Source organism: Anguilla anguilla, chromosome 2 (assembly GCF_013347855.1).
Source record: "Anguilla anguilla isolate fAngAng1 chromosome 2, fAngAng1.pri, whole genome shotgun sequence".
NCBI lineage: Eukaryota > Metazoa > Chordata > Actinopteri > Anguilliformes > Anguillidae > Anguilla > Anguilla anguilla.
In genome coordinates, this window is record NC_049202.1 from 51,782,788 (window position 1) to 51,799,439 (window position 16,652).

Below are 16,652 nucleotides of genomic sequence, written 5' to 3' on the forward strand. Positions count from 1 at the left end.
GGATGTCAGGTATCAGATATTCACCTTTGGCAGCAAGTGGTACTGTCTTTAGGTCCCTGGCAAAATCCAAAAGTTCTGGAAAATGTTGGCCTAATGATTTGGCAAGAATATGCAGGAATGTGGATTTCCCATCCACAGTTTTTGTAGTACTGAGCTACAAGACAATGACATAGTAATGAGACAGACATTAATACAGGATATTCACTCATTGATAAAATGTATTCATTTGTTATACACAACTTATTCAGACCAATTTATACCACTTTGATTATGATAACCGAGGAGAAACATATCCCTGGTAACGTTCCATAAGATATATTTAAGCTTGAAAATGTTTATTTCTTATTAGATTATGAAAATGAACATATTAAGAGCCTACCTCGGTGAGAAAGTTGATTTTAAATCCAGTGGTTCTATTTGTCTTGGGCTGGCCATTATTCAAGTAATTTCCCATTGCCAGGACAAACTGTAGGCGGAGAAAAAGACAGGCAGAGGAAGCTGAGATGGTGCCAAAAAGGACTAGCATTGCCATTCAAACATTAAGACTGAAATCAAGTGAAAATTTTAAATTTCCATGTTGTACTTACATTTTTAACCTGATTAACTAGGCTGGCTAAAAGTTAAATATAACCATGTGCTTCAGAAGTTACCTAAAAATGAGTTTAGCACAGACCTGGCTGAAATAATTGAAAGAACAGAGTAAGTGAAACCACATTTACTGTACCATTGCCCTTGTTCAGTGGAACATTAAACATTTTAGGTATACCATGTAACATGCTGTAACTGTTTGCATGTATTACAAATTACATATAACTTCTTCATAAGTTCATTAATGTGCATTGTCTCTCTTATTAAATAAATAAACTTGTAAACCTGTATAAGCATGGCAAACTAAATGAGCAACCAGAAAGTGTGGCACATTCATGTTTTTTTCTGAATTTGTGCTCTGTGAGTAATAATTAGATTGCAGACAATTTAGTACCTCCAGAATCTTTGCCAGTTTTTTACTGTTCTTGAGCTCCAGGGAGGCTTTGTAGATGCACTCATAACCAGCACGCATGTCTTCTGTCTTCTCTTGAAACGTGGTCTTGAAGTACAGGCTCCGGAGACGTGTCTTATACTCAGGCACTGATAGCATCTGTGACCATGCCCACACACGCACACATACAGACATGCACCAAATATTAATTTGTAAATAGTTTTGAAAGCCAATATTCTAGCTGCCGTAGATATTGTGAGTCACTGGGATTCACCTCTCCTCTTCTAGGACTCACATATTACCTGTAGAACAAACTGGTCAGGCTCACTAAGCTTGGCTGGATCCTGGTTGAACTGCTTATACTGCTTGACCTCCTCCTCATCAGGAGCGTACAGGAGCAGCTGCTTTATGTGAGAGGGCTCCAGGCGTTCTGTGGTCATGGTCATGAGCACCTCCCTCAGCTCCGCAGGAGACAGCTTCAGGTGTGCAATCAGGATGGCTGTGAGGAGCAGCAGTCAGGGGGTCAGACCACAAATCAGACACGGTCATGTGAGGATGCACACCCTACATGCACAGTCTCACAGGGACACTTTCACTGCACAGACTCACAGGGCCCTATTCCACTGACACCATCTCACAGGAGCCACAGGAGCATTACAAACACCGTGCCTCAGGGACACATGCACACAGCCTCAAAGATATTGGCTTTGATCAATATTTGTCCTTAAAATAAATGAAATTATTGTGCCAAAATTGATTGTGAAGAAAGAAATAACACTTGCTTTCAATTGTAATTTTAGTTTTCATGTTGAGTGAATCCAGGCCACAGTCTGGGAGGAACACATACTGTACACAACCCACTGGAAGAGCACATTAAACACAAGGGCTTAAGAATTTAATAATTCTGCAAATGAGCCATTGTGTTTCTTTCTAGTCTTAAGTAGTCTTAACTACTCAAAAACAGACTCAGAAACAGACTAAACTAGATAATTCTAAATATTTTCCATTTATTCCTCATGCATAGTACTGGACTGGAACTGTCTGTGAAAAGCCAAACATCAAAAATACACCATTTCATGCAGCTGGGCAAGCTATTCAGTCAACAATCAGGTCTTATGGGCACCTGCCACTTTGTGTTGAGCTCTCCTCGGGTAGAGTCACACTTATACTCACAGGCGTTGTAGGCCTTCTTGCGTGAGAGAATCTCGATCACGTCTTTCTTTTTAAAGGTCTCGGGCAGAAAGGTGGGCTCTGGAAGAGAGACTGACACATTTAATCACAATGTAAGGATGTGCTCTCCTGGCTCCAGCTGTGGAAACACATAGTGAATGGTAGTGAAAAAGCATGAAAACAAGGTGTGGAGTCAAGTGTGGATGGCGGTGAGGCCTTGAATTCAGGAATTCAAAGGTCTCCAGGGAGACGGTGACCGCGTTGAGCTGTGAAGAGGCAGATACAACACAAATACATCAGACACCCAATGACAGGATGACTCAATGAAGCTTTAAAGTAACTGAATTCATAGGATAGCATTTTAATGGTCTATGACATGGAATCAATATTCATTTGAATATTCAATTGACAATGAAGACATCACAAAAACATTCGAAACATGTATAAAATGTTTAGAGTATAGTGGCTATAACAAAAAAAATGGGGAATTTACTCAAACTATAACAGTAGCTTAAAATATCTAACATATTTCCAAAAACAGCAAACAGCCTTAAAAATAATGTTTCCAGAAGTTAATTCCAACTACATTTCTACGTGTCTCCCCGTTAATAACTATGCAGCAGTTATCTGCACTGGAGGCTGAATTATTCAATACCTGTGAGCTTTTATGTAAATTATTTTTAGACTACTGACACAATTCACTAGAAAAAACTAGTCAATCCAATACCTGGCTTGCCATGGATATTGAAATAAGAAAACAAATAAATGTAAATGTAAGTTGTTACATAAGCATTAATATAGGTCAGAAAATCATATGCTAAGATACTTCTGAAGCTAAGAAAGTTGAGCTAAGCAAGTCTGCTTTTGGTTTTAGTTTTCTGTTTGTACATTTATCAACAGTATTTACAGACCAGATTAAATAACTATATAATTCTCAATTTGCATTAGTACAACAGGGGGGTGACTTACCAAATCCATATTTTATTTGTTAATAAAACGTGGATATGTATGAAACTTTGTGAAATGACTGTGTAAAGTACAAGGAAGAAATAATTCTGGAATTGATGTAATTCTGGAATTGTTTAGCTAAAAGCATACCTAAAATGTATGCTTTTGGCTAAAAGTTATGCTGGCTATGGCATGGTACAGTGGGAACAGAACATATGTGCTTATGTACAATTTTACACTTACTGGAACTCCTCTGTGTTCCAAAGTGCAGCTCTAAGTCAAGGTACTTCACCATGTCGCTCAGCTTGTCATAATCAGAATCCTCTCCAAGCTGTGGAATAAAACATACAGTGGGAAATAAATGCTGAGTTTATGGGAAACGAAAACTGCATCATCTACAGTTTAATGTGGATTCCAGCTCTACCAGAGATAAGATTTTTCCATGCTGTGCTCACCTGCCCCCATATGGTTCCCTCTGAGTTCTCCACCTGCTCCCATCGCAGCCGTTTCACACTCATGTGGTTGGAGTCAGAGTTGTGGTGGGAGAATTGGGGCAAAGGAGGCGGTATACAGGGAGGTGGGGGTGGGGGAGGAGGAGGGGGAGGGGGACCTGGGAGTTGAGGAGGGCGAGGGCTCTCGAGAGACAGGTGAGGTGAATGGGCCTGGTGACTCTGATGGGTGGAGCGTTTTAGTGATAGATGGGTGGGCTGTGGTGACTGGGGTTGGTAGGTCTGGGATTGGTAGGTCTGATGAGTTTGATGAGTCCGTTGGCTTGGCTGTGTGGACTGTGCAGATGTGTGAGGGGTTAAGTTAGGTTGGATAGAGCGGAGGAGCGAGTGTCCTGTGCGTGCAGGATGATGTGACGGGCGTGGCGAGAGGGACTGATGGGCTGACGGGGGGTCCTGGTAGTCCTGCCTGATGGACAGAAGTTTGTGTGAAGAATGCCGGTGGGGCAGGGTAGCACGAGGAGGTGGTGGTGGGGGAGGTATGGGGTATTGATGGTAGGACAGGTACATTTTGGGAGAATGCTCTGGTGTAAAGTCCATGTACAGTGGGGGGTCATTGAACTGAATGGGTGGGGGTGGTGGGGGGCTCTGTGGAGGTGGAGGGATGTGGTCGCTGCTGGAGGAGTAGGTCAGGGAGCTGGCATCTTCACTGCTGCTGTGATACTCGCTGCTGGCGCTGCTTATCTCATGGGGCAGGAAGCTGGTCTCCTGCTCATCCAGGAAGCTCATCTGGAAAATGATCCCCAGTGACTCTCTCACACATGTAGAGCATATCTCTTATTACATTTTTTAACTTCATTAACCTCATTAATTAATTAATGTCTCTCAATGATGTAATTTGCTAGTTTTTTTCCAACTTGCTATGCAGGAGTACAAACAAAAACAAATCTTTTGGAATTAAGGTACACTTTACTTTAAAATAGACATACTGTGTTTTGTGATTTTATTACACCAGAGAACAACTTCCAAATGATGTTCTGATTACACAAAATTTTCTTAAAAACATTGTTGAAGCTCACTTCCTGGTCTTGTGAAAGACATTGCTCACTACCTCCAGTGTGGTTGGATGAAGTATAGGTCTTTGAGCCACCCATTTCAATGTAAGTCAATGGGAACAACACAGTCAAAATCAAAGTCAATAATTTTTTCCCACAAGAACATGTAGTGGCAATACGTGTTTTCTCTTTGTCTAATGTCTCCTCATGTGCCGATTTGTTAAGTTGTGTCATTTGAACAATATTTTATTATCTCACGCACATAGTGGACAACGTGGACCTGGCTTTGACTTCATGACCATATTAGGGTCCCCCCTTTTCCCTACTGAACAGTCGCTGGCTGCAATTTGTACAACATCGTGACGCGAAAAATGCACTCCCGCATTTTCACCACCCCATGGAAAGTCAATGGGTGATGTCACAGCCACTTTGTCTATATTTTTTCTACAGTCTATGATTACGCACTGTAATCTGTCTACTCCTATAAATAAATGCTTACCTCTTCATAGTCATTTTCCGGTGACAAGAAGTCATCCACGATGGTGACCCGGTGTCCCAGCTGCTCGCTGAGAGCGTCCAGGAACTTGTCCGTGTCTCGGCTGCGGGGGGGCCGCGAGAAAGTGAAGAGCTTCTTACGGCGGGACAGCGGACTGGGAGGGTACTCTACAGGCATGGGCGATGGGAGAGGACTGTCCAGGCTGACGTAAGGGTTAGAATCCACACTGCCTGGTGAGGGAATATGCTGTGGGTACAATCGAGACTGGGGGCTCGGCAAGGGATCTTTCCAAGACAAAGAGAAGCCAGATTGGTTGCCTGTTGAGCACAGCAAATAATGAAAATCGCAGAACACAACTGCCAAAGTACTGCAATTACATGTCTGAGTCTCGTTATTAAACTATCATTTATCTTTTTCAAGTAGCTACTTCTCATAATGTACCATGTAACATAAAGCATGATATTGATGTTATTGGCAGTGTTAGCCAGTTCACTATTCTATGCAAACAAAAAGCAATGCTAATGTTAGCATTGAGCCATGGGTTTTAAATGGAGACAAGGTCATGTTATGCCATCTTAATGATCATCTGATCCTTCTGTGCAACGGATCCCAGCAATGAAGTAAACCAGGAAACAGGAATGGGGGAGCAAGAAGAACTAGGTGTACCTTCTTTAGCATGCATGGACGGGGAAGGGGAGTGCGAATGGGCCTCTGCATCAGCCAGGCTGTCTGGGGCAGGCGAGGAGGCACTCTGCAGGGACTTCACGCTCTTTTCTGTGTGCACACCCTCCAGCTCTCCGTACACAGCTGAAATCTATGGTTCGCAGTATGATTACATTATTGGCAGAAACCTTTATTTTTCTTTCACTGGTGGTTTGATCCCTAATGGATTACTGGCAACCTCAGAAATGATTTGTGTGCTTTTTAGGTACCCACGTTTTGTACATTTGGGGTTTCTGGGAGGGACGTCCCATCTCCGGATTGTCTCTCGCCTGATGTCAGCATCGTCCCCACCTCCTCAGAGTCAACATGAAACCCTGAGACACAGAAAACGTGCTGTCCAGGACACCGTACATGGGCAGTGTGTGCCCGCACAAGCAAGCTAAACCATACAGTGCACAGCAGCAAACGATGCCGGGTGAAGTCTGTTGGTTGTGAGAGGAATATACGTCATGCATTTTCTATGCATTCAGTCCTATTCCTGTTTTATGGGCTCTCATTAATTTCAGTGTTTACATGTTATTGTAACAAGCAACATTTTCTATCTCAGGCATGGCATTTGATTGGTATTCATTTGTCAATAGTAATTAATAAATTACACACCATATATTATTCATCTTTAGTGTTACAAAAAAAAATTCTCATCCAAGCCCAACGGATTTTTATAGATTTTGTAATCTGGCATTACTAGGAACGTTCAAGAATCGATGATAAAAGCCTGTTGCGTTTCGATAAGAAAAATACATTTTTTGTAACACAAAAAAAGAATAATATATGGTGTGTAATTTATTAATTACTACAGAGTTCAATAAAACCATGCAAGAAAGAAAGCTACCGTCTTCTGTCTGCTTAAATGACAGGCAGCAATGGTGAATATGCCATGTCTGAGCAGAAGGACACAAACAATGTCAATGGCAGGATCAGAATGCCTTGCAGAATGAGATCTGCATCAGATACAGCAGGAGAGGACCTGCAGTCTGACAGATGTACGTGTCTGTGTGTAACACAGACAACACAGGTGATTCTAAAAACAGTCTGATTAGTATCCCCACTACTGATCACACGACTGATAGACACTTGTGTAGGCTTTATTTTCCTTTCTCTAAGCACTGGTTTGTTTTTTTAACAGGAGACCTTACAGAAAGAGTTATGGGAATTCCTGCCTATGGACTGAGGACTATCCAATAACTCATTTCAGTAATGGGGATGCTTCTAGTACCTACTTCACACAGGACTATTTCAAGAGTTTTATATTCATAAACAATGGTTCCAAGGCTTTTTTAATGGCAACCTGGCCACTTTTATATCCACTGAAACGGCATAACCTTTTACACTTGCATGTCATTAAAGTGCTTGCATGTACATCTCTGTAGACTGAAATAATAAATCTATATAATTGCAAACTATAATTTGCAATTACGTTACTGTGAAGCTTAAAAATGCAGTAATGTTTTTCTTTGACATTGCGGGCTAACATTATGGATTTTATTAACAAAATCCACAGTACCAGAACAATTTAGTTAACCATACTGATGGAAAACGGCAACCACTCCATTCAGCTAATTTGTTCATAGCAATGAATTTTCTGTAAAATTGCCCTTTGTGACTAGCTCCTGTCAGCTGCAAGCTATAACATTAAGAGAGGAGAATTCCTAATACAGGTTATCAGCGTAGTGTTATTGGCATTGTAGTGTGTCAGATATGATTTTGAGTACCCATTCCCAAGTGAGTGCCGATGATGCAGTCATCAGAGCTCCTCCCACGCACACTGCTCCTGTAGGCAGTCCCTGTCACTCTCATAGAGCTGCTGCGCCGGTGAGTCTCCGGCCCCAGCTCAGGCTCCTCCCCCGCTGTCAGCAGACACACAGCATAGTTAAATGTGAACACATGTACACATTCAGTACACGTACAGCACAATATAGTACACATAGAGCATGGACGCACACACACACGCACACACATACAATCATAGGATAAGACAACGCGCACCAGCAATCTTGTATCCAAGGAAGCGAGAGAGCTTCTGCTGGCAGTGCTCCTGTTCCTCGTAGGTCAGCAGCTGATAGATAAACTGCCAGATGACCTGCTTGGCCGGGGTGTCCAGCACAGGGAACACATCCACGATCAGGGTGTCCACGTTCCTGCTCACAGGACAGCAGAGAGAGTCCTTCAATTTGAGCACGCTGCCCTTTCGATGATAGAAAATGAAGCATATAATTCTTCAGTGCTGTGGCCACCCTGCTGGGGTTGCTCTACTCTACCTGTGCTGGAAGAAGGTCTCCAGGGCCTTGCAGATGGCGTAGCGCTCCTGGAGGGTGAGGAGGTGGTCCAGCTGCTGGCTGAAGGTGCGGCCATGGACCCGGATGCTGGCGGGCAGGATCTCAGCCACCCACTGCAGGGAGCTAAGCACCGGGGAGCGGGAGCGTGGGGGGGTGTCCTGCAGCTCAGGCTCGGTCAATGAGTAGGTGACAGGCCCTTCCTCTACCACGAGGGTGGGCATGGCACCACTGCCCTGCAGCATGGACACCACCTTCTCATGGGAGCAGCTCCTGGTCAGCAGACATACACAGACACACAGCCTCCTGAGTACAGGTCCTTTTTTCAACTCCTGGATGGAGTACATATAGATACTACTGTTTTTTGAACAGATATAGTCTGAAATATTCAAAGAGGTCCTATTAAAATAATTGAATACATACATACTGTATATCTTAAAGTGATCATTATTTCGAAATGAGTATGAAGTAGTTCTGATAAATTGTATAATGAACTGAATTTTAGCAGGCAGTTGCCTAATTATCCAGAATTCGAAAGAAACTTGTCTTTGTTAACATTCCTTCTCATTTGGAATCCTCCTCTACTATTATGTAATTAGTAATTACACTCATTAACTCATTGAGAACCACTGAATATATTTAGATTAAAAATATTTAACATTTCAGCCTTTGTTACATCTCAGTAATTTCAAATAATATTAATTTTGTTGTATTTGTTTTAAATATTTCAAAGTAATATTAGTTTTTTGGGATAAATAGCTGAATATTTTAACTAATATTTTATTTAGTTGAACTTACTTATTTGAATATACTTCAGTTATCTGTAAGGGTTATTCACAAATACACAATTTGAAATCGGCAAACTGGCACTGAATGAGTTAAAGAACATGAGTGGGAATATGTCTGGGTGACTCATAAATGATTCAAGTTCTTGCTTTATCTTGTTTTATCTAAGGTTTCAACCACAGCACTCTATTTTAGAAAAAACATCTGTAATTTTTACTAATCTAATCCAAAAAGAGTGAAATATCAATTACCTCTTGACCTTGGAGGAACTATGAACATTTTATGCACGTAAGTTATTACAGGCAGTTAAGTGAATATAATCAAAATGTTATTGTCAATATTGAGGGCTTGATGAAATCACAGATAAAACTAGACACCATTCAGTATGAAATGTTGGGAATGACAACTTAAACTAAAGATCCACAATGTTCTTTTTATGATATGTATAGATTGGAATGGAGGCAATATTCATTTTAAAATGAATTCAAAACTAGTTTCATACTTCACACTTTCATATATTCTGTTCATTACTGCCAATATGCAGCAGTTTGAATTGCAACCATGAGCTTAACCCCACCCCACCCCAAACCATAACTTTCATTGCTTAACAGATTCCAGAAGCCAGTCCACACTAACATAATAAAGTAACCATTATTTTGGCCCATACCTCATGTCCAGTCCACACTAACATAATAAAGTAACTATGATTTTGGCCCATACCTCATGTCCAGTCCACACTAACATAATAAAGTAACCATTATTTTGGCCCATACCTCATGTCCAGTCCACACTAACATAATAAAGTAACTATGATTTTGGCCCATACCTCATGTCCAGTCCACACTAACATAAAGTAACTATTATTTTGGCCCATACCTCATGTCCAGTCCACACTAACATAATAAAGTAACCATTATTTTGGCCCATACCTCATGTCCAGTCCACGCTAACATAATAAAGTAACCATTATTTTGGCTCATACCTCATGTCCAGTCCGTTGAGAAATAGGATGCGGTCTCCAGTTTTAAGGCCAGACTTCTCTGCTGGACTACCTGCAGAATGAAAAAAGACAAAGGAGGGAGAAAGTGAGGGAATATAGTGATTTATGTCTACTGGCTGACAGTATGATGAGTGCGTTCACATGCAGCCTTCTTTGGGAATACAGAATAGCATCGTAACTCGTAGCAGCCAAATAAAGGAACTCTTGTGCCAACATTTATGCGTGTGACACATCCACTCATGTACATGTACTCTCATCTGAAGGTTGGTTGTGAATGGTTGTGGTGACTTCAGGCACTGCATGCCCACACCATGTTCCTCTGCCACCCCCTCAGGCCTGCTGAGTCAGCCTAGCCTGGGCTGAGTATATCCCTGATGTGGGCGGTTGTCGTCATACAAACACTCACGCCCACTCTTTCTCCAAAAATCTGCACAGCATGCTCTCCCCAAACTCTACACAGTATTAGGTACTGTTTTCTTTACAACTCAACAGTATCTCACTCCCTCCCTAAAACAATGTGCGCAATATCGCGTACACTACCTCCTTCTCAAATATTCCATACAATATCCTGAATCTTTACAGTATCAGGTATGATCATTCTCAGTATCCTTGCTTCTCTTTGTAAAAAAAAAAAAAAAAAAACATAAATCTCAGCTGCAAGAAAAATATATCTTGGATTCAGGCTTAAAATAAATATATAAATTAAATAAGTAAATAAATATAAAAACTGATAATAATAATCTTGATTATAATAATCCTGATTTTCTTGTTTAAATTAGACATTAATGTCCCTACACTGGGGATACCCACTAGAAGCCTAGCTTGAAATATATGAACCCAGCTGGCAAAATGTCTGTCTCCAGGTTGCCCACTACAGTATATATATGTACTTACTGTGATGTGCAACCTGGATGATTATGAGGTGTGTCCCAAAAATATTTGCACACCATCCTGTATTTATAATATACTTTCATCAGCAATGGTCAAGAAAACACAAAAAAATGGTATTGAGGAAAACAGGACTCCTCAGTACATAAAAATATTAGCAAATATATTTGGGGCAGCAGTTTAGCACAATAGTTAGCAAACTGGCCTTGTACCTTGTAGGTTTGATCCCCAGTGGGGCACTCTCATTGTAGCTGTGAGCATGGTACTTTATCTGAATTACTTCAGTACATATCCAGCTGTATATAATGACTGTATGTAAAATGAATGTAAGCTGGACAAGAGCATTTGCCAAACGTGTAAAATGAAAAATATAGTGTGATGTACTGCATACAGCACCATACCTGAAATGACTGAGTCTATCCACACAGGAGCATGACCACGCAGAGTAAATCCAAAACTCTTGTTTCCTCTGTACACTCGCAATGTCCTATAACAGTAAACAGGAGATATATGTTGCATTACAGTACTTTCAAATTGCAGAGAAATGTGGACAGAACAATGAGCTGAAACAGTAGGACAACAGCCTTCAGCCATTCTTGTAAAGATCCTTTTTAGGGATAAATAAGAATTTGTGGATATATATGGGCAAATTATTGGCTTGTTGTTGATTTTATGGGTGACTTATAGCAGGCGAACCTCATGGCTAGAGGTGGGTTTTTTTTTTCAATGTACTTTCAATTACTGATTTTAGCCAATCACAGTGTTGCGCGGTAAATAGGGAATCTTGTATATTTGTTTTAATGATTTATATGGTACTTCCTACATTTATGCTGAGTAAATTTCAGCTAAGGGATTTTCCTGCTTTGTCAATGCTTTGATAGTATATTTAATGAGAAAAAATGTACTAGCTGAGGCTGGTTACATAAATATGTGTATGTGCACAAATTACCCATAGCACTGTATGGGAAAGGGAAACCTATTAACAAGTCATGAACTAGAAAGTGCTTCCACCAAAGGGAATTACAAATATGATCAGCCAAAGAGGTATTCTGCAGGCTATTTAAAAATTCATATTCACAGCTGTCAACATGATAAGCACACAGTTTTTGCTCGTCTCTCATTTCTGTCAAACAAAATTTAAAAAGACAAATGTGGGGAAATTAAAATGAATGCAAAAATGTCCTAGAGAAGTGTTGCAGGCAATGTATTAACAACATATCATTACGCCTATATTCCATAAGTCCTCCTGTGAACATCCTTCAGATCAATATTAAGTGTATTGCGTGGTTGCTGTGGAAACCCCTCAAGGCTACACAAAGAGATGTTGCATAAATAAACATGGGGGAAAAAATCCCTTCGTGATACGTCCTCTTACCATCCATACACAATTGTGTCATGAAGCAAAATGGCAGTTGGGGTTTGAATATATATTGTATTTAAAAGAAGTGACCATGCTGAGCAAAGCTGTAGATACTATTGAGTGAAACAGATGAAAAGCCGTGGCCCTACTGATGAAACAATGGCGCTGGGGGGTACTGTTAATGGAACTGGGCTTTCTCATGCTCTGATGGGACCCCAGTCTGCTCACACCTTAAACAAGCTGTGTGCCCTGGTGCCTGATCTGTTCATTTCACACAGTTTTCTCCAGGGATTATTTTGTTGGATTTCTTTGCATTTTGGAGCATTACATTGTGGAAGGACAAATGAGTTCCATCAGAAAATCTGCCCTTTGACCTGGGCCTATATAAAATATGAATAATCTGTGTTTATAATCAGTTTTATTAATACCTCTGAAACCTGGTGCTTCTCAAGATGAGCTCTTATGTTTGTGCTAACATATGGAGCACAGAATTAACATAGAGAAAACTGGAGCTGGGAGATTGGTTTTTAAATGGAAGCACAAAGCAAATAAAACAGCTTGTGAGGATTTACATAATATGCACAAAAAGTACAGTAACTTACATGTGTATCTGTATATTTAAAAGTTTGACATAGATACCTTTAAAGCATTGTGGTATGCATAAATCCCTCTGTTTAATATGTTCATTTGTGATGGTCTACCCTCACAAAAAATGTTCATAAAAGTAATTTGTTATTTACTCAGATGCATTAACCATCCAAATAATCCTGCTTCTCTAAATCTGCTTCATATTCTACACACTCCTGTGGTAATCTCTTCATGGTAGTCTCATGAGCAGTTTGATCTGTTAAATTGAACAGACTTTATGTAATATTGTAATTCAATTAGGAGATTAGGGCCAAGGGAACCCCTTCCCCCAAAAAGATGGGGGTGCATACTGTTGTCCATAGTGGTAGAAAAAAGCTTCGTACAAATAAGACCTTTTTCACACCACTGAAGACAAATTCTGATTATAGTGATACAAAAGGGTTCATGAATGTATGCCCCAATTCCAACTAGAAACAGAATTTGAGTCAAGAATTTGCGTTCCTGTGAAAACAGTCATGATGTTCCTCTTACCAGGGAAGTACATCCTGTTTTCAAAGCAATGCTAAAATAGGCTGAATACTGACTCCCACTCAGTCCCTATCCCACACAGTAGCACCTGCTTGCTGTAGCGAATAATATTGTAGAAACAAAGCACATTTACTGCAAACAGTCAGTAATGCGGGAGCAATGACTAACCACCAGGAATATATTTTTGATTCGGTTTGCTTAAAGCATATGTCAGGTGGAAGTGTCTTCTTCTGTACGTGCGCTGCATTCTAGTGATGTATAAACAAGCCGTATTACGAGTCCATTGCATTCAGAATAGCTGACATTTAATGCACTTCACGGTCAGTCCATAATTGGAATCTGATTTGGAAGGTTGCGGGGGAGGAATTGAGTGAGGAGGTGAGTGAGGAGGCGGGGGGGGAGGAGGTGAGAGGCACTGACCTGCGGTTGGTTGCGGCGGCTGAGTGCCCGGGGGTCAGCGAGGCGGTCTTCCTCAGGTTTCGGTCGGAGGGCTCGTTGTCGTCCCCGACAGGCCGGGGGACGGAGCTGGCCCGCGTGGACACCAGCAGCCGCTCGGGGTGGTCCTCGCTCCGGCTACGGCGCAGTCGGTTCTGGCCCGGTTCGCCGAGCCCCTTCCCCCGGCACACCCGGTTGATGAGGCTCTGGGAGACCACCTCGTCGAAGCGCTGCCGGTGTTTCTTGGGGATGAAGATCCTGGCGAACATCACAAAACGAAGAGCACATCAGAGAGAGGCAGGAAATCTGCTCTGCCACGGCCGCGGGGCTGCAGGCTACCAGATGGCCTCCTTTGGCCGTCTGCAGACAAACATTGTTGGGTAGGTCACGCTTTTGATCCGGACATAGCCACGAGAGGTAGAGGCAGAATACTGTGAGGAAGAAGCGTTCTGCTTGCGTGGGAAAATCCTGGTTCAAACTGCTTAAAAAAGGAGAAAAAAACCAGACGGAACCACAAAGTGATGATAGGATTGTAGTGGACCATTCAGCATCCAGCTTGGGAAAAACTCCATCATTCGCTTAATTGTAATCATAATCATTGTTTTAAAGAAATACGTAGAAAAAAAAGACCAAATTTGGCCTGTTCCATTATGTTGACAGAAAAATAACAACTGATCAAATTTTCCAAAAGAATGCAGGAGTGTAGCCCAGAAAGAAAATGCCAGGAAAGCTTTTATCTGTTTTTCAGCGGAGCTCTGTAATCCTCGGGGGAAATGGTGATGTGGAGATGGAGGTGGAGAGAGAGGTGGAGAGAGAGGGAGATCTCTGTGGAAGCTCTCAGAATCCCCTGTGCAGTATACGGAGCCCCAGAGCACAGCTTCTCTCACTGAGGCTCTCTCCTCACGCACTCCGGGCACAAATTCCACAGTGCAGCAACAGTGCAAGGTGTGGGTGGCAGCACAGTATTACACTACCACCTCTAGAGAATGCTCTACGCCCCCCCCCCATCCCCCCCTTCCTGCAGTAAATGAGCTCATTCGGAGCCGCCTGCTATATTGAGGCATTCCTGTAGGCTGGCAGTCTGCCTTTCAGTCAGACCCCGGAACAGAAGTTTTAGCCTGTTTGGCTATGTTCATTTTGTTTGTGGATTATTTCTGAACTGGCGAAGTCAGCATCACGCGGTGCCTCACACCGCACAGCACTTCCCCAGGGAGGAGGTGCAGCGGGGAACGGAGGAATCCAGAGCTGCTCCACGGCTCATTAATGACAGCAGGCAGACGTCTCACTACTTAGATGGCCAGTGTCACTACTGGACTGCTGTTTTATATGACTGCGGGAAAAGCAACAGTTAGCACAAATACGACACACCTATGTTTGTGTCTCAAAAGGCAGAGAACACTATTGGACACATCTCCAGACATGCTGAATCCTGATTTTTGATAAGACCTAACTGACAAAATCCATTGTATGAGAGCACAAATACTGTATTATTGCTTGTGCGGGGGGAGAAAGTATCCCAGTATGGAATTAGTTACTTTCCTCCTCCCCCTTGAAAGAATAATACTTCTCATTGCAAACAATGTCTGTAAAGGCAGAACATGCCATTAGAAAAAAAAGATGTCTCTTCTCTTCAACCCTCCTCCTCAATGGCATAATCTTTGCTGTCAAAAGCATTGTATGCATTGACAGCTATCGTTGCTGTATTGTTCATATTTTACTGAGCAGGGAAACACACTGAGATGATTTCATCTTGAGTGTCCTGAATTACATTATGCATTTAGCATACATTGCATCTTATTGCTCATAACTCTACATTGCATATGTGGCATTTGCAGAACTGCACTACCTTTCCAAGAGTATGTGAACACCACTTTTAATTCATGGTTTTCAAGGGTTTTTTAAAAAAAGCTTTTCCACTGGGTATGCACTACTCTTAAATAAAGCTTTATAGCTTTGTGGCAACTCAGCAGAGAGATTATGGCATTATTTGAAAGGCACATTCAAGGCTGCATCAAGACTATGTATCAAAATTTAGAAAATATGTGAAGAATTACTCATGATATACACATAATGTACATAAAAATACAACTCTACTGTTTATTTCACAAAATCCATATCAGCTAGCAGCAAAAAAATCATACACGGTTTACCCCAACCTGTTTCCCAAAAAATTGTGCAGATAACTAAAAGCACTGAATTGTTTTCTGAAGGGTCTTTCTTAAATGTCCAAAAACCTCTCCAAATTGCACATTATGGGTAATGTTTTGAACATATCTATACCCCAAAACAGGTTTTCTTCACTCTTCAGAATCATATATTGTGAACAGAGAACAGAGGGGAATCAATTCTTGCTGAAAGCAGTAGGAGGAGTAGCATACAGAATGTTGATGTGGAATAAGAAGAAATAATGAGGAGAACACTGCACTCACTTTTTCAGTTAACTTTAATGCCCTCCAGTTGGGGCTATAGCTTTGAGCAAATCTCCACTTTATAAATATGAAAATAAAACATCTAACTGAGATCTGAATTTCCAAGCTCTTCAATTACTTCTGTGTCACAGCGTAAAACCATGTTTGTTGCCCATTTTTTAATAAAATGCAGATCTTTGCTTCATCCCTATTCTGTGGAGGCAGGAGGGAAAGGGATGAAATTCACCTCGGAAAAGAAACCTGTTACATTTCTTTGGAATGTAGTTACTATGATACATTTTCTCAACTGCAACAAGCACACAATTACCATAGCAACTGGCACTTGCAAGCAAATTACACTATACTAAATAGTAATACAGAATCTCTCATGATGTACCAAGGAGGAGATATTGTACTGGACTATACATGTTATCCTACATGGATGTTGATATTAATAATAATAATAATAATAATAATAATAATAATAATACCCACTCTCTGATACCTCAAAAATAAAAAAGAAAGAAAGAAAATTCATGGGAGCCATATGCTGGGCAAAAAGAATGTGA

The 16,652-nt window shown here is 41.3% G+C and overlaps 1 protein-coding gene across 7 annotated transcripts in view; it reads right to left on the reverse strand.

The window, feature by feature from the left end:
• grid2ipb (glutamate receptor, ionotropic, delta 2 (Grid2) interacting protein, b) overlaps window positions 1-16,652 on the reverse strand; it is a 35,541-nt gene that overhangs the window by 4,948 nt on the left and 13,941 nt on the right. For 4 of the 7 annotated variants that reach the window (XM_035402692.1, XM_035402690.1, XM_035402694.1 and 1 more), the window contains 16 exons: window positions 13,661-13,933; window positions 11,166-11,251; window positions 9,859-9,928; window positions 8,076-8,363; window positions 7,804-7,955; window positions 7,530-7,664; window positions 6,031-6,131; window positions 5,761-5,908; window positions 5,098-5,411; window positions 3,553-4,332; window positions 3,341-3,428; window positions 2,153-2,242; window positions 1,282-1,478; window positions 983-1,138; window positions 380-466; window positions 25-154 (listed from right to left, as the gene is read on the reverse strand). In XM_035402692.1, coding sequence (XP_035258583.1) covers window positions 25-154; window positions 380-466; window positions 983-1,138; window positions 1,282-1,478; window positions 2,153-2,242; window positions 3,341-3,428; window positions 3,553-4,332; window positions 5,098-5,411; window positions 5,761-5,908; window positions 6,031-6,131; window positions 7,530-7,664; window positions 7,804-7,955; window positions 8,076-8,363; window positions 9,859-9,928; window positions 11,166-11,251; window positions 13,661-13,933 — 3,095 coding nt within the window. The remainder of the gene's footprint in view (window positions 1-24; window positions 155-379; window positions 467-982; window positions 1,139-1,281; window positions 1,479-2,152; window positions 2,243-3,340; window positions 3,429-3,552; window positions 4,333-5,097; window positions 5,412-5,760; window positions 5,909-6,030; window positions 6,132-7,529; window positions 7,665-7,803; window positions 7,956-8,075; window positions 8,364-9,858; window positions 9,929-11,165; window positions 11,252-13,660; window positions 13,934-16,652) is intronic. The other 3 variants (XM_035402691.1, XM_035402696.1, XM_035402693.1) reach the window with 2 other exon arrangements.